Source organism: Protopterus annectens, chromosome 15.part0, assembly GCF_019279795.1.
Source record: "Protopterus annectens isolate FY-2018-M chromosome 15.part0, PAN1.0, whole genome shotgun sequence".
In the NCBI taxonomy this organism is placed as follows: domain Eukaryota; kingdom Metazoa; phylum Chordata; order Ceratodontiformes; family Protopteridae; genus Protopterus; species Protopterus annectens.
In genome coordinates, this window is record NC_056749.1 from 751,470,117 (window position 1) to 751,494,796 (window position 24,680).

Sequence of the window (24,680 nt, forward strand, 5' to 3'; positions counted from 1 at the left end):
AGGTGGTTTGCTTAAAGTAAAGTATAAAAGATCTGGTGAAGACTGATATAATGTAAGGGATAATTCTAGTGGAAGAATGTGGAGTTATGAAGGTCAGATAGTTGAGAAAAGGCAATACTAGGTTTGGGGAAAGGGAGTTAAGTGATAGCATCTGTCTGGTAGACCAGTTGCGGATCCATGTGGAGAGCAGGTGCCTGTGTAGGGCAGTTTTGAATTTGATGGAATGCTGCTCAGAATGGATATGGGATGTGCCAGGATTTAGCGATGATCCAGGAATACAAGAGTTTGCCTGCAGATAGGTTAGGTTTATGAATTTGTAGTAGGGTTTGATTTTCTGAACATAATGGGCTAGTTGGGGAGTAAAGGGGAAAATAAGGAGCTGAGTGCAGGGTATGATATCACATATACTGAGCCTATGGATATAGCTAACCTGCTGGCTGACAGGTTCTGTGAAAACTTCACTCCCCTGTCCCTGCTACATGTACTCCATGACATCCCTACCACCTGTCCCCTACCTTGTATCTCTAAAGATGGCCACCGTTTTCCCTTGCACAAAGGTGATGCTTCCACTGACCCTGGGAACTATAGACCTAGTAGCCTGATTAGCTTTATCTGCAAGGCCATGGAGTGAATCACCATGGACCTTATCAACAAAATATATAGGTAATCTCCAAACACTTGACCCTACTCAGTTTGGATTTGTCAAAGGGAGATCATGCCTGTTAAACCTAGTGGACTTCTTTGAGACAGTTACCAAGACCCTGATGAGGGGAAATATGTGCATACAGGCTACCTAGACTAAGCTAAGGCATTTAACACTACCCTCATTCAGGCATCATTGACAAACTCACCCAGCTAGGTATCAGCCCTTACATCATTAGATGGGTCACTAACTGGCTCACTAATAGAACCCATATAGTCAAAATAGGGGAATCCACCTCCACCTCCTGTGTTCCACAGGGATCAGTCCTGGGACCTCTACTGTTTGGAATATATTTCTCCAAAGTACAAGCAAGAACTAAGGGTCTGTGGCTGACAAAGTTTCTGATGACTGCAAACTGGGAGCAGTCATAGAATCTCCAAATGATGTCAACATCCTACAAGAGGGTCTTACACAAACAAATGATTAGTGTCAAAGTCATGGCCTTAAACTCAATGCAAAAAAATGTATTATCATCCCTTTTGGTAAGAGCGATGTTCCTGCTAACTACTACGTGAACAGCAACACCTTAAGTATGCACTCAGTGGTGAGAGATCTGGGTACACAGGTTGACAGCAACCTTACCTTTGACCACCATGTCTTTCCAGTGGTAAGAAGTGCATTCTATATTACTCATCTCATAAGTAAGGGCATTGCCTCCAGAAAAAAAGAAGTTATAACCTCCCTGTACTCTTCCCTCATCAGGCGAATAATTGAGTATAACGCCGCTTTTGGTATTTACCTTTCCAAGCACCTGCAGCAATTGGAAAGACACAAAGGTTCCTCACAAGGAAAATTCAAGGTCTTCAGCATCTGTCCAATGTGGCTCATCTGAAATCATTATCACTTTATTCTGTTTCATACAGACTACTCAGAGGCAATATCTGCCTTGCATACAAGGCAATCTCTGACCCTGCTTTACTGGAAATGCTGCATATCCGTAAATGAAATGGTACATGGGTTACTCACATTAAAGACCTTAACCTAGTATGTGACCTTAATAGAACCTGCTGGAGGGACAGATTTGTCTCCCAGGGGTTACCACACCTTTGGAACAGAATCCCACTTCATGCCTTACAGAGCACCTCATTGGACATCTTCAAATGCAATCTGGATGATTGGATGGGTAACCGTAAATTCACCCTGGGGGTTCCACCTGTGACCCTCTTGGATGGGGGCAATAAGTGCTGATCGTGGAAATAAGGGTAGAACTTGGCTAGGCTTGTAAGGGCCCTAAGGCCATTAGCCTAGTAACTTCCTATGATCCCACGAGTAAGCTAGGAGGAGTTATCATTTTCACAGCAATTGGGGTGGTATGAAGTTTTTGCAGTTTTTGTCCCCAGCCCTAGCTGTACACACCTGGAAAGGTGTGAGGGTAAAGCATGCGATCATTTGTTGGCAGAGGATGTCCTTCACTTCTGCAAGGAGCATTGCCTTCAAGCAGCCCTACACTGTCCTACCCAGCATGATTGGAGATGTCCCTGGTTCCCTCAGGGAGGTTACACTGCTCACCGTGCACCTGAGTGTGCTCTATTCCAACCAGTTTCTCTCCCAGGAAAGGTGAGATGGTCACATTTCTTCACTCTTCCTCATCTCTGCCTGGGTCTTCCAGTGCTAGGCCAGCTAATTGAACCCTGGTCAACTGAGTAATGAGCAGGACTTCATTCTTCTGTGACATGAGCCAGGCTACACATTTATGTACTTAATACATCTAAACATTAAGATCTAGTATTAGAAGTGTAGGGTAGAAATGATACATATTGTTCTATGTTGGCATCTTTTTTTTTTTGAACTGGTCTGTCTTTGATTCTTTTTAGCCACAATGCAAGTCACAAAAGCAGGAGTAAATGCAGTACATAACATTTCAGATCTTTCAGAGCACAGGTTTTGGCTCAAAGGGTCAATAGACCGGTCAAATACACAAATAGTGAAAACAACAAAATACACCAATTGCAAAATGATGCAAACAATATATATTTGTAATTGGTAACAAAAAGGGGCTACTTGTTTTGCAGAAACAATTTATCTGTATAGAGGTACTGTTAGGGAAAGTGTGTTTACTGACCTAATGGGTAAGGATGGAGTTATGAGCAGTTGTGATTTTAAGGTTAGCACATGAGTAAGGTGGAGGGGGGCTACTACAGCATATGTTGTGGCTAAGTCCAGGGGTAGCTCCAGGAGGAGAGGGCCAGACAGTATGGCAGGATGCAGCATATCTAGGAAGGGTACCTGACATGAGGAGTTATACCCCGAGCAAATTGTCTGCATAATGTACTCAGAACTTTGTATGTCCCTACAGAGCAGGGGAAGTTTGGGCATAAAAAGTATCAGTCAGTATGCAGTTTAATAGCTGTGATTTCTGTCTTAGGATGACAGACATACATGATGTCAATACAGGCCTATAGTCCAAAAATAAAAAAAAAAGCTGAGGATAGAAATTCATTATGGGTCATCCCTCAGCACTGCCATTAGGATCTTCTGTACTAGATAACACTTCACCCACTCCTGAATATGGTGTTGCATTCTGCAGTCTTTGAAAATGTTTATTTATTTCCTTTTGTTTACAGGGATGGTCTGACTGGGCACTGAGACACATTTTAGTGGCAGCTCAGGAATAAAAGCTCCATTAAAATTATAAAAATTGCAAAAAATTTACAGAGAAAAAAATTTCAGTTTTGAAATGGGGTTTTCGAATCATACAATGGGCAGTGCAATCAAGACAGAGGTTAATGCAATTTGATTTCTGTAGGAGTGTTGCACAATAGTAAAGAGGTTTGAATTTACATGAACAGCAACATGCACATTTCATTTACATTGTAGTGATGAAAAGCAGTATATAGTTATAAATGTAGATAGGATTTATTTACATTACTTATAGGATAAGAGAGGAGAGTTGGAGAGTAAGAGGTTGGTGATAATCTAGAGATCTGAACAAGGGGGAGAAAGAGATAAAGTTAGTCAGAGTGTAAACAAGAATAGAGCCAGAAGGACTCTAGGTGCTGTTTTATGTTGTGCTTAAAGCTAGATGCACATCTCTCCTGTTTTAGTGGGATAGACAAGGGGTTCCACTGTCTGGTGACATAGGATGGATATAGTGAGTCTCCAGCTGTATTACGGGTTTTGGAAGCTATTAATAGGCTCTGATTACCTGAGTGAAGGCAACATGGTGAGGAGAAGTGCTTGATAATGGTTTGTAGAGAAGGACATGTCTGTAGTTTGTGCATTATTGTATGGGCAATCTGAAGTTGAGTGAGTGCAAGGTGATTAGGTAGTTCTAGCCAGCTGAGTTTCTTTAGTGTTAAGCAGTGGAGCATACAAGTGGATGCATTAGCCACAAATGTGGCTATTGTGTTAAAGCATGTCTCTAATTTATTTAATAGGGTGGCTTGAATGTTGGTTAATATGGGGGATGCATAGAGAAGGAAGGAGTGAAGGCATGATAATGCCAAAGATTTTCTTGAGGAGTCTGTGAAGTAGGGTTTGTTTCAGGAGAGGAAGCCCAACTTTTGGTGAGTTTTCTTGATGGCCTGGGTGACATGCAGGTCAAATTTTAGGTTGTCTATTTTAACTCCTAGTAGCTAAGAATTTGATATAGTTTCTATGCTGATGTTGTTTGTTGAAGTAATATTAAAGGGTGTGTAGGTTGTTGAAAGAGATCTGAGTGTGAAAAGCATTATTTTTTTTTTGTAATTTCTCCAAATCTCTTGGGTTTCTAATACTATGACGGGAATGGACCCCATTCCTAAGTCAAAGTATGATTAAAGTTCATGAAATTAGTATTGTTTCACTCTTTGATGTCAACCAAAAGTGCTCTTTGCAACACCTTCAATGTGCCCAGTAACGACTCCTTCTGCAATTCGTATGGAGTTACATGTATTGGTAGCATATTTAAATAGGATTGTAGACTCTTTTTTTATAAGACCCATTGCTCCTACTACTATTGGAACTGTCTGGGTATCTTTCTTCCACATTGCTCTCATTTCTGCTTGCAAATCCTGATATGTTTTGACTTTGTCTCTCTTTATGCAGGACACTGTAGTCACTGGGTGTGGTGATTTAAATGATCAATGCTACTTTTGTGTTCTTTTCTTGGACCACTATATCCAGTTTTCTAGCATCTATCTTTTGAATTGTTGGCAATGGCTGATCCCATGTGATGCAGACTTCATCATTTTCTATGATGCTTTGTGGCTTATGTTTTCCATGTTTTTCAGCTACTTCAATACCATAATGTTTGCACAATCCCCAGTGCAGCAATCTTGCCACATTATTATACCTTTCAGTATACAGTCCTATGTCGTAGCCAACAATGAGGTGTGCAACTATTTCCTATTCTGTTTTACAAAACCTCCATTTGTCTGTTTCTCCCACATGTTCAATGGACTTTGTAAACCAACGTGTCTGTAGCCCACTATCTTGTGCCACCAATATTAACCTTTTATCTCTTGGTTTGAATTCACCTCTCCTTGACCATTCCTGATCAACATGAAGTTCTTCCAAAAGTTTTCTATACTTGCAATTATGTTTATGCATTTTCCAAATTTCTTGCCTTTTCATCTGGCCCTTAACCTTATATTATTTTTTTTTGTTTTTTGACACATTCAGTTGCTGCCTGTTTTTTATCCACTTGTGGTTTGATTTCCATTCCTGCTTAATGCTGATATGCTTCTGCTAGCCTAAGCAGGGAAGTCATCTTAGATTTATTCTCCTCATGTTTCAAAACTTTTACTACATTTGGGTCTTATGAGGTCAGCAGATATGTGTGGAGTACCACTACTGCAGAGCTGTACATGTAATCAATTTCAAGGAGGCCCATCCCTCCTTTGGAACAAGGAATATATAATCTTGGTATGCACTGATTTTTATAAATAATTTGGTGACCATAAAGCATCCTTCTTGTTTTCCTATCTAATTATCCAACACCTTTTGGGGCCAATCAATCACTACCAAAACTGTAAGTTAGGACAGGAAGAGCAAATTGGTTTATAGCTTGGATTTTGTTCCTAGAGGTCAACTCTGTTTTCAGGATTAATTTAAGTCTTCTAATGTACTCCTTACTAAGTTTTATTCACATTTGTTCATGTTTTATTGTTGATCCTTTTGATCATTGATTTTTTTTTCAAATCTAGGTGCTTAGGATTTCCCTCTCTCTTCCCCCCTTGGCTTACCTGGTTTGACTCACAGTTTGAACTCTACATTTACCTACACTAACATACTGCAGCTCCTGCATAATGGTGTCTACAGGATTGCAATTGGCCACCACAGTCTCTAACAACAAAAACTGTTTTTCTCCCAACAATTAATCAGAGTAGGTTACACATATAAAAAACAAAACTTTAACTAAACTCAAACTAAGAAAACAAAAATACCAGCGGCAAGGTAAAATCACATAGACCGTTTATTGTTAGCGCTTTTGTACAAATATTCCAATGTACTTCTTCAGACAATATTACCCAGTAAAACCATGATTTAAATAATCAAACCAATTAATTAAATTAATTATCGCAAGACCATCCAACTTAATTAAAGGAATAGTCCCCACTTTCTACCAAAACTTAAACATATAAATTTAAAATCACTCAATGTATAATATCTGATATCAAATCATTTCATACTGTTCATATGTATGCAGTGCTTAACAATAAATATTAAATATTAAACTTATATAATCTACCGCAATGCTTACTAATAAATATTATTTTTAATTTTAAAAGCTTTTATAACAACGACTAGACATTAAGCCATCTATATATACTTAACCAAATTACTACCTATCTTGCGATAATTAATTTAATTGGTTTGATTATTTAAATTATGGTTTTACTGGGTAATATTGTCTGAAGAAGTACATTGGAATATTTGTACGAAAGCGCTAACAATAAACGGTCTGCGAAACATATAAAAAACATTTGTTAAGCTTTCTCTTACAGTGCTGTGTAACTAAGCGAGTCACTATTTTGGTCAGCCATAGGGCTCTTTTCTACTTGAGTATTTGCCTCCATCCTCTGTAACTAAAGTACACTGACTCTTACATTTGTCTCTCTCACCCTAATTTTTACAGGTATAGCTTGTACCTTTCTGGCTTTCTACACTCAGACATAAATTCCTGTTTGAAAGTTTTACTTACTTGTATGACATTTAAACAAGTAACCCTTGTAAAAATCCTCAAAATTGTATACTGTTGGTCTGTCTTTCCTGTTAAACATAAGTAACATTAAAGTGCTGAGTGCAGGTTTTATGCCCTTACATTAAACTTACCTCTGGTGTGGTGTCTTGAGTCAGTCAAGGTCTCCCTCTAACCACTCCTACTGCCTTCTCTGCCTTCTCTTTTTCCTCACCTCCCTCTTTCTTCAAACAGGTTAAACTGCTACAACTTAGTACAGGCATTGGTTCAACCACGCTTCGCTTGCCCTTGCTTCGCTCAGGCTCGCTTTCCACCCCACCCTGCCCCCAAATTCCACCCACCCCTGGTGCTGCTAAATTTATTAGTACTAGACCACACCCCACTTTTTTAAACCAATCTGTAACTCAGTAACAAGGAAAGTACCCTAGACTGGATACTCATCAATGCCCATCTTCAATCCTATAAATCAGGCACTTTGCCTGATGACCTAAGTGACCACTGTCTCACCTATGTAATTAAGCTCAAAGTAGACTGCTCCTACCAACCCACCTATAGAACATTAAGAAACAACAAGAATTTTATTCTCACCAAGTTTCACAATGAACTTAAGGCATGCAACTGGTCAGTACTAAAAAGTCTCCCCCTAGATGAAGCAGTAGCATACTTTAACACTACATTCCTTGCTATTCTTAACTCCCATTGCTCCCAGCCGCTCTATTAGAACCAAAGTCAATATTGCACCATGGCTATCTAAAGATAACAATACCAAAATTTCACTCAGAAACAAAGCATGGGCCACCTACCGAAAAACAAAAGCCTCACTTGATCAACTAAGATTCAGACAGCTAAGGAATTACACAAAAAAATCCTTAATGTTACACAAAATGAACAACTACTACCATATACTGCAAAAACACCAAAACAAACATCAAAAGTTCTGGGCAGGAATAAACAAACTACTCCACCCAGGCCAAACCGTCACTCCATCCCCCTCAGCTTCCCAACAAACATCCCCAGCAGACATTGTTAATAACTTCAACAGCTTCTTCACAGAAACTATCCAGTCTCTAGCCAGCCAGCTCTCTCCCAATGGTTGCAATTCTAATGCAGCCACACTCAGTACCCAAACATACTTCACCTTCCAACCTGTTCCTACTCAACTTATTCATGCCGTATTTAAGAAACTAAGACCCACCACCCTGGCTGCTGACCTCCTCCCAGCAGACTATCTGCAAAAGGCTGCTGATACCGTAGCATACCCCATCTCAATCTTGATCAACAGAGCTGTATCTGAAGCTACTGTACCTGCTATATGGAAAATCTCCCATGTCATAACTCTCCATAAAGGAAGCAGTTCCACTGAACTGTCAAACTTTAGACCCATAGCTATTCTGTCACCTCTAGCTAAAATTCTGGAGAAGTGTGTACACATACAGCTCATGCACTACCTCACACAGAACAAGCTGTTGTCCAACTTTCAGCATGGCTTTAAGCCACATCACAGTACTACTTCTGCCCTCCTCTCTTTCTCTAACGTCATTAACCACAACCGCAATAGTAACAAACTATCCACAGCACTCTTTCTAGATCTATCCAAGGCTTTTGACATGGTTTACCACAAAATGCTTATAAATACCTTGAAGGCCTTCTCCTTAAACAACCATGCACTCCAATGCTTTCAATCCTACCTGCAGGGCAGGCAACAGGCAGTCCTGTGGCAGGACAAGCTATCATCTCGCCTACCCATCACATTAGGAGTCCCCCAGAGCTCGATACTAGGACCCCTTCTTTTCTCCATCTTTATCAACGATTTTCATTCAGTCATCCAAGATGCTACCTGCATTCAATATGCGGATGACTCCACCTTGATTTGTTCTGACACCTCACCAGCTACTCTGTTCACATTAACCAAAAATACCTTCAATACAGTGGAAACATGGCTCTGCAATCAACATCTAATCCTAAACCCCAACAAAACTAAGCTGCTCCTCTTCTCCCCCACACGCAGAACCCCTCTGCCATCCTTCAACACAACTGCTAACAATGGCACTATCATCTCCCCAGAAGCCCAAACTAAACTACTGGATGTAATAGTTGATAACCTGAAGTTTGATGCACATATCAATCAAACTATCAAAACCATTAATAAAAAACTTGGCCCTCTTTACAGAATCAAACCTTTCCTTACCCCACTTGCTAGAACTGCAATTGCCCGTTCCCATCTGCTATCAACTCTCCTCTATGCCTCACCTCTATTCTCCAACATAAACAAAATAGATCTTAATAAACTATCATCCTGCTATAACCACATTGCCAGATTTGCTACTGGCACAGCCTACCGGACACACCACTGTCACAACCTAAATCACCTAGGATGGCTTGAACTGCCTAGCCTATTGCAGTTCAACCAGCTAATAGTGGCACATAAAGTCCTTTACCAACCAGAAAATATATCTGCACTAAAAAATATTAACAGCCCCTATACCAGCACCCAGCCACTGAGATCATCCACTAGACTCCTAGTTCAAACATACAAATCCAACTACTCAGCTGGGGACTCTCTGTTTGCCAATTCTGTTGGAAATACATGAACAGACTCCCAGCTGACTTGACCCTAGAACCCTCTCTAACTCGATTCTAAAACAAACTCAAGAAATACTTCAAAACTCATTGGTTATGTCCTTGCACTAAGCCCGACTAGTGACCTCTCTATTAATTGGGTGCCTTACCTTCAACTACTAACTTTTTTCTACACCATTTCAGGAAGGGTAAATTGTATAACTGCTGCTCAATGTGTCTTAAACCTGCATGTAATGTTGTGTATGTATAACTTTGAAAATAATGTTATGTTTTGTAAAGCGTTTTATAATAAATTAGTACTATATGTACTAAGTGCCGGTATTGCTTATGACTATAATCTGCTTGAAACTAGCATTTACTAAATGTTCAATGTGTATTATTATCTTGGAGCTTTTCTCCTCGGGCCTCCGCTGAAAATGGACATATATCCAGTCGGACTATCCCGGTCAACAAATGTAAAAAAAAAAAAATCCTTCATCAGTTCCTAAATATTTATATACTCCCTCTTGCTCAAGTTCTTTTATATCACATTCTAGTCCCAAACTGATGTTTTCTTGGTGCTGCAGTTTTCCTACGTTAAAGGTTGCTTTTGCACATTTATCAAGACCAAATGACATTCCTATATCATCTGAAAAAGTTTTGACAACTTGCAGTTGTGCTTTCACTTCCTCATCTGATGAGCTATACAGTTTCAAATTGTCAACAAAGAGAATATGAGAAGTCTTTGCACTTTGTTGTTTTCTAGGAGCCAAATTATAGCTATGACCTAAGCTGTTAAGTAGACAGGTTAATGGATTAAGGGCAAGGCAGAATAGCAGTGGTGACAGAGAGTCACTCCGGCATATCCCCCTTTGGATTTTTATCCCTGGAATAATAAGTTGTCCTTTATCATGGCTTAATTGCAAAGTGGTCTGCCACTGTTTCATGGTCACTGTAATGTAGTCGATCAGTGTAGGGTGTATTTTATATATTTTTATGCACTCTTTTATCCATGAATGTGGGATACTATCAAATGCTTTTTTGTAGTCAGTCCATGCCATACTTAGATTCTTCCCCTTTTTACATTTCTCCACTATGACTTTATTTAACAACAAATGATCCCTTGTTCCATATGACTTTCTTTTATTGCCCTTTTGTTCTACTGCCATAAGTGAGTTTTCTTCTAAATAACTATAAACTCTGTCGGCATCAATTCCAGTGTATAGTTTATACGACATTGGAAGACAAGTTATTAGTCTATAATTTTTAGGGTAGCTTGTAGGTTCACTCTTAAGTAGGAGCATTGTTTTTCCTGTTAGCCAGATTGGTGTCTGTTCGTGGTACGCATAAAATAATTCTTACTCGTGGCTAAATCTTCGTGCAAAGGTGTTAATACTTTTAACCAGAAGTTAGGTACTGCATCTGGGCCTGGAGTTTTCCAGTTAGTGGATTTTCTTAGCTTTGTTTCAGTCTCTCTGGTTGTTACTTCATCCCATTTCATATCCTGTACCTTTAAACTTCTTATTTTTTCTTTTACTCCATCTATCCATTTAGCATCTTTGTTATGTTCCACAGGATCTTCATAGATACTTCTCCAAAATGTATCTATTTCTTCCTTTTTAGGTGTTTTTTAGCATTTAGGATTAGCTGATGAGCCTTTAGCTGTGATTCTATGGAAGTGAAGGAGTCCTGAATCATTTGTTGAAGGAATGGAAGGGTTGAGGCTGAGCAGATGATGGTGGCATCATCAGAATATTGTACTAAGGTAGCAGGATTTACTGGCTTTCTGCAGGCTGTTTGTGAAAATATTGAAAAGTACTGGGCCTAGAATCGACCTCTGTGGGTACACCAACATAAACAAGGAGGAAGGAGGCTAGGAACCCATTCAGTTTTATGGCCTGTTGTCTGTTGGAGAGAGAGCTACACAACCAAGTAAGAGCTGAATGAGATAGTGATGGGAAAGATAGTTCATTGATTAGAAGTAGGTAGGACACTGCCTCAAATACGTTTGACAGATCCATAAACGGGGAGGATATTATGTTACCATTGTTTCTGTTGGTATTTTTGGTTTCTGAGAAACTAAGAAGAGCTGTTATAGTGCTGTGGTGGGGTTGAAATCCATGCCATGTGGGATATAGTAATTTGTCGTTCATGAGTTGGGTTAAGAGTTGGGAGTGTATGCATCATTCTAAGATTTTGGACACAGGTGAGGGAATTGCAATTGGGCTGCAGATGAAAAGGTTTATGACTGATCCACCTTTGTGAAGTGGTATTATATGTGATTTTTTCCCAGACAGTGGATTTGTAGCTTTCTGTGATACATCTATTTGAGTATTGAGATGAGGTATATGTCAGGACGTTGGCAACTATCTTAAGGTACTTGGGTGGGAGTTTCTCAGCAGCTGGTGCAGTGGTTTTCAGTTTTTCAAGGTAATATTTGATAGTTGAGGTAGGCATTTGTGAAAAGAAAAGAGAGGGGTATTGTGAGTGAGGACAGAGAGTTGGGAGGGTGGATTACATTCTAGTAGGGAGAGGACAGATTGAATGAAGTGTGCGTGTTGAAATGGGTTGCTATGGGGTCTGTGTCATTGTCATAGGAGATACAGCAGTGGTTTAACTGGCGTATAGCAGGGTTTTTATGGTTTTCTAGAATTGCTTGGGATTGTTGTGATGTTTGCCCTGAAGTGAGTAAAAGAATGCAATTTTGTCTATTTGACCTGTTGTTTACTTTGATTTTTAAGTTGTATAAAAAAATGCCACTTTTGTGGTGTCCTGCCTTTATTCTATACCTTCTAGGCTTTGTTTGTATTTAGCATGAGCTGTTTGATTTCTTTGTTTGGCCATGGAGTAGAATTACTTTTGGTTCTTTTTGTTCTTATGAAAGCTAACTCATTTAGTATATAAAGGAATGTGCTATTTAAATGGTTAACATCTTCTAGTTATAGTTTTTTAGACTTTTCCAGTTATATTGAGAGAGGTAGTTTATAAAGGTGTCTGTTAAAAAAATTACAGTCTATGTACCTGTTTTAATACTGTATGTTTGGGGGTGATTAGTTTGTTTTGTGATAAATGTGGGGAGACGGTCACTGATATTGTCTGGAAGACAGCCAAAGATGTTTATGTTGGAGTGTGAGATGGTAAGGATCCAGTCAAAAGGTGAGTGCCTGTTGCTTTTTTTTGTCGATTCAAGTGAGTGAAGTGATTACTTGAGTGAAACTGAATAGGTTAATAGAGAGGGTAAGGTAGTCAGCGTTAACGAGTAAATAGTCTATATTCACATCCCCAAGTATAATACTTTCTTTACTTACATTAGTGGAAAACCACTGAAGGATGTCTTCTAGAATGGGAATGTTGTTTCCTGGGGGGCTATATCTTCTAGAATGGGAATGTTGTTTCCTGGGGGGCTATATCTTCTAGAATGGGAATGTTGTTTCCTGGGGGGCTATATATGGCAATAATGCAAACAGTTTTATGTTTGTTCCGATTTAAGAGGGTAACAGATATTTCTGTGTTGGGATAGTTGAGGTGACTCAGTAGGTATCTGGTGATGTTTGGTGTGTTTTTAAACAATATTGCAAGCCTCCAGCTTTTTTGTGTACTCTATCATTTCTTTTTATATTGTATATTGGTGGAAGGATTTCTTCATTTTTAGTGCTTTGTAGTGCTTGGTTTTAGCCAAGTTTAAGTGATGATTAGAATGTCTGGGTTGTATGTTACAAATGTCCGAAACAACCTGAAAATGTATGATCCTTACTAGGAAAAAAATCATAATGTATATAATGTTGGAAAACTTGAACAATTCTGAAATGTTTAAGGAATTGTTGCTATATATTCTATTTTTTTATGTGTTATACAGAGGTGGCCACTGCCTGGCCTATAAGACAATACCTGATAAAGTTCTATTTGAAAGTCTGTACCTGGAATGTACCACTGTGGGAGTTAACAACCAGACTGAAGAAACGGGTACTAAAATAAGAACAGAGAAAAATGGCAGCTACATTATCAAGTGCCTTCCAGAACTATGAAATAAACATCCTGTTACAATCAGAGTAAGGCCTTTGTTAACCTCCTTCAAAAATAATCTTGGTACATGTGTGGGGAGTATACGGTATCGATACAATGTTACAGTAATCATACTTTCTTAAATTCAGTACGCTGTAAGCTTCAGAATCAAACCCATGAATATGTGAACATCTTAGAGACCTAATCTACATAAAATGTCATCAGTTATCAAAGACTTTCTGACTTTCACTTTCACTTCAGTGGTATTTATGCCTAACGTAAAACTCTGTAGGTTCTAGCCTCATGCTAGATATCTGAGCCAGCAGTGCCATAGAGAGGTATGACAGTGTAATGTCCACTGAGCAGTTGACTGAGCTCACACCATTCCTCTCATTCTGGGGTTATAGGTTATTACCAGTCTGCAGTCCAGTGGCCCACTGAGGAGCCCAGACCAAATTCCCATTTGCTCCCAAGCTTGTCTGGTTAAGGGTCACAGATTAGGTAAAGGAGGGCTAAAGGAATTAAATCCTGTACCACGGGAACTATAGCTCACAGCCTTAGCCCTCTGGTTCAACTATCAGTTACTATCCATGTGTAACTCAACACCTCACTGCACTCATAACCTTAGTTTTGTCGTTGCTGTTCTGCACCAGTTCCCTAAGCAAACCTAGTCATCCTCTCCTGGTCAGATGTTGCAAACACACATTCATAAAAATTACCCATTTTGTTTCACTGCTGAACATTATTCATGATGTTCTCACAGTCACTATTCTTTCTTCTGCTGTGACGTAACAGTAAAGCACAGGTGATGCGCTATAAGTTATGAAATTATGATGTACAGCTGTAAACTGCTCATCCTTTGACATACAGTTCCTTTAACATACTGGTCTGATTTCCTTTTGGATAGGCTAAAACACAAAGAGTTTGTCTTTAAACACTGAATAATGAAAATATTTTATCTTTGGAAATCTGTAGACTGAAATTGTTTAATTTCCAAGAAATAACATATGTTATTATTTGACACCAACAAAAGAAGTGATAGGATAGCTGTCAACATTTTTATCTGTGGTAGCAGTATATGACTTTTATAAAAGATAAACTGAGGGTGTATTTACTATGAAACTGAATGTTGGGTAATTATGGTCTTAAATGTGTTCCAAACAAAAAGAAGTTGCAGAACAGGCCTGGCAAACAACTAAGGGATTATCCAAGTAACAAGTAAAAACAATGAAAATAAAGCCGACATGCAAATTAAGACTGCAAAACGCCCTGTTCTACGCATTGCTTGTAAAGGACTTGATAGGGAAATGGCATTTGCAGTTATTTCCTGCAGGAAAAAAACATACAAACCTGAATAACAGACGTCACCTCTCTTCTGTTTTGTAGTGCATTATGATTTATTAAAAAAATGTATACATGTATGTGAACTGACTGGACCATATTGCAACTGTAGGGTAGAAATGATAATGTATTACTAGCTATCTGCCTCTTTATCTGTTATCTAACTAAATGAGCTGCTCTATCATGGATCCTTTTCAGTCACAATACAGGCCACAGGGACAAGACTGCAGTAATAAATATATTTGACTTGACTTGGATTGTGAGGTTGGAGAAAATTTGCAATTGAACTATATGAATGCCTGTACTGCTAGTTGCATGAAATGTGGAGGAGGAGAGAGTTCTGGAACTACATATGCCCAAATGGACAAATAACATAAATATGCATTGACCTCAGATTCTCTAGAGCTGAAGGGACATGGGTTTGCCAGATTGTGTGCAGGCTGTATATAAGATGTTGAACCCCTGTCTGTCTAGTTAATGAATCATATCAGAAATAGCATCTTCTCTGCACTTTACTTGTGCTTTAATTTGCATTTTAAGTCACTGTTGAACTTCACATATTTTATTTAATTTTTTAAAAAAATTTAATTGCACATATATCTTTTTTTTTTTTTTTTACTACCACTTAACTATGCAATTGTTATTTTAATGTGGTACATGAAGTCTTCTGTTCCTTGCCCTAACCTTCACTCCAGACTCACAGCTGCAGTCTTTGTACATCTCCAGGATCTATATGAAAAATGCCATCTTAATTCAGTATGTCTCTTGTTATAACTCACACTTTTTAACATATGCGTCTGTCTCACTGGCTGTAGGCTAAGGCCTCCTCAATGTCAACCTGCTGTTATTAATTGTAGGACTTTTAAACTGTCCAGATTGCTGAGAGCCACATGTTAGTTACTATATATATTTAGTATTGGGGTGTAGAGGTACAGGGGACAAAGTCCACTTATACAAAAAAGGTTAAAACAGTAAGTTTTGAAATTCATTATTTTCCATGTCTGAATAGCAGTTTAGTATTCAAAGTGCTGGGAATTGTACTTCACATTGATGGTATGAACCCTTACCAAGCAGTGCACTGCACTGTACTCAGAGTTTGGCATGTGGGAACATCCAGAAATCATCCAGTGTTACAGGTCCTGCCTTAGCTGCCTGAGAGCTTGGTAGATGCCTTAGGAAGGGGTTTGGGTATACAGCCCCTTAATCAGACCTTTATGACAGCTGTGAACACTCTCAACATTTGCTACTACTGTCTACTTTGGTAAGCAGAATGTAGGTGGGGGTTTGGGTAGGATAAAGATCCTAAGGATCGACAGGGGCATACAGAATTGAACAGTCAAGTTGGAGGGTGACTAAGAAAAAAAGTATGGGGTGAAAATACTGAAATATGCTATAGTTTTGAGCTTATCTCCCCCATATTAAAGGCTGGTTTGCAGCATTTCACCATATATCATCAGAATCAGAAACAGAAACATTATTATTCAAGTCTATGAAAGAAGATGATGTCATCAAGCCATAGGTAAAGGTCTTGTTTTTTTAATACAAATTTATTTAACAGATAAGAAAAATATTTCTTCCTTGTGATTGAGAGGTAATTAAAAATAATGGATACATTTTTAGGCTGGGATTTATGGATAGTTTTCTAGTATGCAAAGCCACTCAGTGAAGCCTGCATACCAGACAAGCTGTCTGAGTCATAAAGCTCCCTGTTTTACTTTGTAGTGAGAGTTTTCATGCTCTGTATAGATGTGGTTGTTGCAGCCTGGTCCATAACATAGGCAGTGTGCTGCCCATTTAGGGTGCTTTCATAGTATGGAAGTCCTACACTCTTTACAAAGTAATTTACCCAGAGCAGCAATGTAGAAAACATGTTAAGTATAGGCTGCAAGAAAAGTGCAAGCACCTGTACATATCAGTGGGGGACGCAGGGTAGCTAAACTTCACCCTGTATAGATTACTGATCCAGGTAAGTAGTAGTACGTGTGTGTATGGGAGTGTGTGCTTGTTTGTCTCCATGTGTGTGTGGGGGGAGGGAGGAATAAGGACATAAGTGTCTGTGTATAAATAACTAGAGTGAGTGTGTGCGTGAGTGTGTGTGTGTGTGTGTGTGTGTGTGTGTGTGTGTGTGTGTGTGTGTGTGCGCATGTGTGTGCGAGAGTGTATGTGTGTGTGCGCATGTGAGCGAGTGCGCGCATGCGTGTGTGTGTGTGTGTGTGTGTGTGTGTGTGTGTGTGTGTGTGTGTGTATACTTTTGTAAGTTATGTTCCAGTTCCACTGGGACTGAGATCAAAGTCCTTTGCCAGCTCTTACCAGCATGAAACATGACTTTCTGGCTAAAAGATCATCCATTGTAAAGGTACGGAATTCCACACATCAGCCAACACAGCCAAGCCTGTGTAAGACATACCCATTAATGAAATGCAGGTTTGGAGCAGGAATCCAGGGATTGCTGGTACAGAACTACATTTCAGCAAGCTAAGTGTTGACTGGATATGTGGATTAGTCATTATAAACATATGTTAGTCCTTCATGCTTTCTGTACTAACTAAATCCCCCTCTTGGCACCATAAATACTTAGATAACTTAGTCCAATACTTGAATCAGACAAAGTACCAGACTGAGTAGAAAATTACCATCTTAGGTGTGTTTTGAATTGAAATAATTCTGTTACTTGTCGACTGATATTCAGTGAATTCTTGCATTCGTTTTTCTCTTGTAATTCATTTTGCCTGACCTGTTATCAAGTACAAGATAAAAACAATATCTAAAGGCACTGGCATATTGCTAGGTTTAAAAGGTCCCTTTAGAGAATGGGCTCTCAAACTACTTGTTTTGTGGCCGCTTCTCCAGTGAAATATTTCAGCAAGTTAAGACCCCTGTCAGCCTGTTGGAGAAGGGGGTGGGGCTTCTGACTACCAAATGATGACCAGATATCAAAAGATCTACCCCAGGTTAGAAGGTCAGCTGAGGAGAGTGGTAATGATTGCCATTAGGTAAGTCACCCATAGTAGGAAAGAGTTTGCATGGGAGTTTGGAATTGCATGGCCAACATCTCAGATATCAGAGAAGGTGATGCTATTTTTGGATGCTTCAGTGACATGCACATATCTGCAAATCAGCAATAAATGGGTATATATATATATATATATATATATATATATATATATATATATTAATAAATAAATTATGTAACCAATGGCCATTTATTTTTGGTTCTCCGTTGTCTCAATTGTCAGGGGGGCAGTAGGCTATTGGAGAGGTACTTTGCTGCCTTAAGCCATTTTTTTGTATGAATGTCTGTAACAACTTTCAGGGAAGTTTCTCCTCCATTCTGTTCACACTTTATACCAGTCATTAGGAATGATGTAGCAGTGATCTGAGATTGTATAGAATAAATGGAAATGATTGAATCATGCAGTAGTAAAATAAGAACTGAAAGCACTAACCCAGGATGATGACAAATGCAAGAAGGAAAAGAACAGTTAAGACAACAATGATTAGAAAAAAAAACATTAATGTCAGTTACTTATGTGAATCAGGTTCCTATTACATGATGGAAGTAATAAAACTACGAACATCACAAGATTGAAGTTGTATGTTCAACAACGGACAGTAAGTAACTGTCGTAAGCAGGGGGGCAAGGCCCCCTGCACCCCCCCACTCTTTAAATATACCAACTCCGAGATCACACTACAGTGCAGAAAGGGAACGGTTATTGAGCTGTTTTTTTTTTTTTTTTTAATTCAAATTGCTGAAACTTCGAACATTTGTGTTCAATTTTTTCAGGTTCTAAGTTTCAGGAATTCGATAACGCAATAGGAATCCATGTGAATCATGCTTGTCTCATAAGGAAATCATAATGCACAAAATATAAGGAAACATAGCTTTCAGTAAAATGTAAAAGAAAAAAAAACTAAAATTAAAAATTAATACTTACCTTTTGTGTTTTGAGCCTTGAATCTGAATTCTGGAACTTGTACCAAACAGATTTGAGGATTGAGGCGAAAGGTGTCACTCCAATGCCTGCACCAACCAGGACACTTGTCTCATACTTAAATACATCTTCACTGGCTGTACCAAAGGGGCCATCTACACAGAGCCTAGAGTGAGAGAGCAAAAAGAGATGAGAGTGTAAGTGAGGGAAAAAGAGTGACGGGTGGAAGGAGATGGAGGAAGGATAGAGAAAATTGGGTTAAGAGAGTAACAGTGTAAGAAAGAAAAACAGAGAATGGAGAGAGCGAGAGGGAGGGAGACAGGCAGAGAGAGAGAGAGAAAGGATGATAGTGACATTGAGGTATTGGGAGACTGTAGCAAGCACTGGGGGGGGGGGAGAAGTGTATAGACACAATGCAGAGGATTAGAAGGAAAGAGAAAGAGAATGACAGAGAAACAAATGGACAATGTTAGAGGACAATGAGAGAAAATTAAACAGAGAATGGTGGAACAGATGATGTGATAAGAAAGAGGAGAAGGGGAGAAAAAGGGGTATAGAATATGACAGGAAATACATGGAAATGCAGGAGATGGGAGAAAAAAGAAAGGTAGTTAAAAAGAGCGTGGATAACAGAAGGGGAAAAGATAAACAGTGAAATGGAGAGAGTGGGGGAGAAAGAGAACAATAGAATAAGCTGAAAAAAATCATGAAACAAATTAGTATTTTCCATAAAAAGATTGTTTAACAATGTAGAAGTCTTGATACTAACTGGCACAAAGACTTAAATAGAAACCTCCTCTCTGTGACACAGGTAATCCTGGTTTAATGGCTTGGGTGCTAGAGGACCAATTGGAGGGGGGTGGGGGTTCAAGTAAAGCAGTTAAAACATCTGTTGTAATTCCTTAAACAGGAAACGGAGAGAGGAGAACTGAGAAAAAAGGAAAATTACCAGTCATTTCTCCAGTCATTCTTTTGACACCTAAAAAGGGCTTTCTCTAAATTCCTGCAGTTTGGGATTCTCTCCCATATCACATCAGAACAACTCTACCTTTTCAGACGTTCTGTACGTCACCAGTTTACTAACTTTTCCTAGTGCAAATGCTTTGTCGTTGCCTAACCCTGCTCTTACTCACTACCATTTCTTTTTTTCTTTTTTTTTTTTGGTTCCTGGTGCCCATTCTCTCAACTTCTAGCCATGCTCTACTTGTCTTTCTCTGAAACATTTTTCTTTCATTTCTAGTTAAGAAAATTATAGCAAAGTAGTAAAAACTGCTTTGTAATCTCAGATTGCTGCTACTTATACAGTATACATTGTTTTGGTATACATCCTACAATTTTGTAAATACTTGCCCCTGTTTTGTAATTATTTATCATTAAAGTTGTTTAATGTATTACACTTTTGGTCCAAGTCATAGTATCCTCAAACCAGTTTGTTTATCTGGTTAACAAAGTTAAATGGATGGGTGAATAAAATAAACATGGTACATAACTTAAGGATGACATGTTTCAGCAAGAGAAGCAATCACAAGACCACTTGTAAGCGTGGTCACCGTGCAGCTCAGGTGAGAAAAAGACATTGGGATGAAATCAGAGACTGTAGAGTCATCCCTAGTGAAACAATCAGCCCCCAGCATAAGCCACTGGAGGCCACAGTCTGCTGCAGACAGTGGTCAAAGAAGGATCTAAGTCCAATACAGACTGGGCTGAAGACCTGGAAGTTGACAAAGCAAAAACTCAGGTGTTTAAGAAAATACTCGGGGTTCTAGCACCTCATGAAGAAGAAAAACTAGATGGAGTCAAAGAAAAATGGAAGCATTTCAAAACAGTATTTGTGAAGATGATAGAACAGATATGTGGTGGAGCCAGGTGTGGAAGTAAGGTACATAAGAAAAGAAGGCTGTATAATAATAAAATTCAGTAAGTTATCAGAAGAAAGAAGGAGTGCAGAAAAAGTGTGAGATATAAAGATGGATCATTGAAGCAGGGAATAGTGGCTAGCTAATAGAACAGTTTGAATAACAAAGACAAAGGCATTAGAGAAAGCAACTTAGCAGATAATACAAAGAAGCTCTAACAGGTTGCAGTACAATGACAGAAAGATAGAGGAGATAGTTGGCAGATGCCTTTCATAAGGGATGCCAGAACACCTGTCAACCACTTGATTTCAAAATAATAGCAGGGAACAAAAATATCATAGCTCTTGCATATGTATAAATACATGTCCCTGATGGCTGGGGTGCAAATGTGTAAATTTGCCTTCTTGGCTAGTACAACCTATAAAATTAGGACTCTTCTGGTGCTAAAAGCATATATATGTTAGAAATATGGTCCTTCAGGAAGAACTACAAAGATAACATAAAATAAACAACATACATCTATTGTTAGCAGTAGTAATCAAGTGGCAATACTTAATTTCCCCACAATATGTACTAAAATGTTGGTCTTATGTTTTACTTATTTAATTTTTACTCCCTTATCATATTTTAATGGCAAGCATCTACTGCAGAAAATGTATCATGACCACAATACTTTCAGTAACTCCAGCTCCGTTACAGATCTGTGATCAACATGAGATTGTCACGCAAAAGTGTACACAGAAATGTTTGACAAGTAATGCAGGCTTCAAAATTCAAAACATGCTAAAATATTATTAGAACCCAGAAGATACCCTGGTTATATATATATAGGGTAACTTTGAGATTTCTACACCTCATAGCAAACAAAAGTCTCTGCAATATATATATATATATATATATATATATATATATATATATATATATATATATATAAATAAATACACACAAGAATATATATATATATATATATATATATATATATATATATATATATATAAATAAATACACACAAGAATATATATATATATATATATATATATACACACACACACACAAAGTGTATCTTTTTACAGAAATAACATAAATCTCACATTAGTGGCCACACTTGAAAGTGTCAAACACTAACATGCTGTACTTCAGGCTGGCAATAAGAATAGCTAAAATGAACGCAAACAATGCCAACTTTTCATCGACCATCTTCATTGGTAAAACTGAGGAAACACTAGAAGAAATAACTTATGTGCTGGTTAATCTGTGTATCTCAGCAGAAAAATAAGTGATGGGCAGAGGCATGAAAGAAAAGCTAGGTTAATGAGATGGCAATAAATGTGAAAAGAGGACAAGGGACAACATTTTTGAACATTTCTGATGACAGAAGATAGATTACACCCAAACAAAAATAATTTTTAGTTATGATCCCTGATAACTATTAGCTAGGTGAATGTTGCAACAAGTCAGCAAAAATCAAAATTCAGCTCAAACTTTACCCCTCTCTCCCTTCTGTCTATCCGTTAAGATATACCTGAAACTGATTCACCTAGAGCTATCACAGCAAGTCCTGAAAGCACTATCAAAAGTTAAAAACACTGCACCAATGGGTCCTGACAGTATCCTTGGCTGCATCTTAAATAGCATGAAGCACGATTTAGCTATCTCCCTAGAGATCATAGGTTCATAAATGTTTACTATGCTAACTGTGAAGCCTGCCAGCCTAGATAGATAGAATTTTGTAGATAATTCTATGTCATTTGTAAATATTAATATAATCCACTGGCTTTGTTTACAAATGTAAAGAGAACTATATGTTATGATTAAACTATAGGGTGTACTGAGCTTTAAAAATGTAACCACAGTGCACTCTGCTGGAAGAAAACTGATAAGTCAAGCATTTTATGACTGATCTCCATCTCAGAGACAGGATGTCTGGACTAAGTAATTCTTTTTATTGTCTTAGGACAAGAGTTAATTACTAGATTTTACATGTAACATTTCTTTTATTGCTGTGGCTTCCTGCAGGTGCAGATTTAAAAAAGAAATGTAAATGATGGGTTCCTGTTAGCCTGGGAAAACAAATCAGAACTGTTAAGAATGATATAATCTGAAATGACTCAGCTGTACTGTGTTATCAGTTTATGACTTTCTCAGAGAGGAAGAGAGAGTATTTTTGAACTTTGTCTGAAGAACATCCACTCACCGGCACTTGCTTGCTCTGTAAGTAGGACATTTATTTAGAACAGTGATTTCTCTTAGAGACAGATAGAAATAGCCAGATTAGTCTGTCTGTTTTCTATATTTATGTCAGACTATTCTACAGTATTATTTTAAAGCATTTTCCGGTGATCTCTGAACTCTGTAATGTCATTGTGTTGAAATAATAAGTATTGTCTTGTGTTTTTATTATTTATTATTAAATATTTTTAAACTTTTCAACTGTGGCTGTTTTGTGTAGAGATAATTTAAGCTCTAGAGTACTTGCATGTATTTGGTGATACTGTACAAAGCCACTCCAATAGGCTTGCTGTTCGTCACACTTACAAATTGGATGATAATATTGCACAGTAAAATTGGGCACCCTTTGGTAAGGGCCTTATTACTAGCTGATAAGAGTAGTTGGTGGCAGTGATTACTACCTTATAAACTGGCAGGAGGGGGCATAGCTGGAGAACCTGTGCCAGCCTTACCCAGGAGTGTCTGTGTGTTTGTATATAAACCAAATCTCAAAGTGTGTGTGTGTGTGTGTGTGTGTGTGTGTGTGTGTGTGTGTGTGTGTGTCAGCTACTTGGGCAGGAATATGAAGCACTGGTTGGACAGAGAGGGTACTGGAGGTTTTGGCTTGACTACTCGGCTGAGATCTGAGCTCTGTAGCTGTGCCAGTGGGGAGTCTTACTGGGGATCTGGAAAGAAAGAGAGAAACCAGCCCCAGACTGACTGTGATCTCTGTGTATTCTTAAGGGAAATTGTACTTTATTGTGTGTGTACTTGTTATCTTTCCCAATGTGTGTACCCCTCACTGGTGATAGTAGTGAGGATTGAGGCTCCTTGATTACTGGGCCAGTGCATGGGCGTCACATATTAATTGGTTTGGCAGTGGTGGGATATCCACATCAAATATTAATTGTTTGATAGTGGTGAGTTAGCCACATCACATACTAATTGGCTTGTAGTGGTGTGGATAGTGAATTCCTGTAGCTTGTGTACAGTGATCACTGAAGGTGTTTTTGTACTTTAAATCAGCCACACAGTGAATATTCAGAGTTCAGATCACAATTGTTTTATTTCTTTTGTTAGCTTAGTTAGTCAGGGAGAGCAAGCAAGCATGTCAGAAGAGTATGGCAAGCTAACAGGGAGCCATTTGGCTGAGATGTGCCAGGGTAAAGGACTGGTGCATGGAAACCTGACTAAGGCAGACATGATTGCAGCTTTGGTCACAGCTGCATCAGAAAACAGCAATCAGGAGGATGATCAGACTGGCCGTGGAGATGTACAACACTTAGTGAATGGACAGCTCAACTTTTCTGCAGAGGACTTAAAAATCCATCTGGCGCTAAATAGACTTGAGTTGGAGGCCAGGCGTTTGGAAATGGAAGGTGTAAAGAATGAGAGGCAGAGTCAGCACAAAAAGGAGATGCTGACTCTTCGCCAGAGTCATGGAGGTAATTAGGAAGGGAGTAACTGGACCCCAGAAGCACAAAAGGTCAATAAATTTCTTTTGCAGTTTACAGAGGGGGATAATTTTGATAGTTTCATTCATATGTTTGAGAGGGTATGTAAACAGTATGAGGTTGACCAATGGCTCTTGGTATGGTTCCTGATCCTCGTAATCCATGGTAAAGCTGTAAAATAACTTTTCAAATTGCCTGACATTGACTGTTTTAACTATAACGCTGTAAAGATTTGTTTTTTTAGAGTTTTTTAAGCTAACACCTGAAACTTATAGGAAAAAGCTTTGTGAGCATAGATGCAAGGCAAATGAAAGTGTGTGTGAATATGTTGCTGAACTGAGCACGTATTTTCATAGGTGGGTGAGTGGATGTCAAGTCACCACATTTGAAGGGCTGACAGACATTTTGGTGAGGGAACAAGCCCTTAGCACTTTGCCTGAGGACATGAGGATCTGGTTAGCTGATAGACAGTGTGCTACTTCAGATGAGTTGGGGAAGAAGG

The 24,680-nt window shown here is 38.7% G+C and overlaps 1 protein-coding gene across 1 annotated transcript in view; it reads right to left on the bottom strand.

Annotated features, from left to right (window-relative positions):
• LOC122790046 (NADPH oxidase 1-like) overlaps positions 1 to 24,680 on the bottom strand; it is a 351,263-nt gene that overhangs the window by 52,940 nt on the left and 273,643 nt on the right. Inside the window, exon 10 of the mRNA XM_044057612.1 lies at positions 18,664 to 18,826. Within this exon, the coding sequence (XP_043913547.1) occupies positions 18,664 to 18,826 (163 nt within the window). The remainder of the gene's footprint in view (positions 1 to 18,663; positions 18,827 to 24,680) is intronic.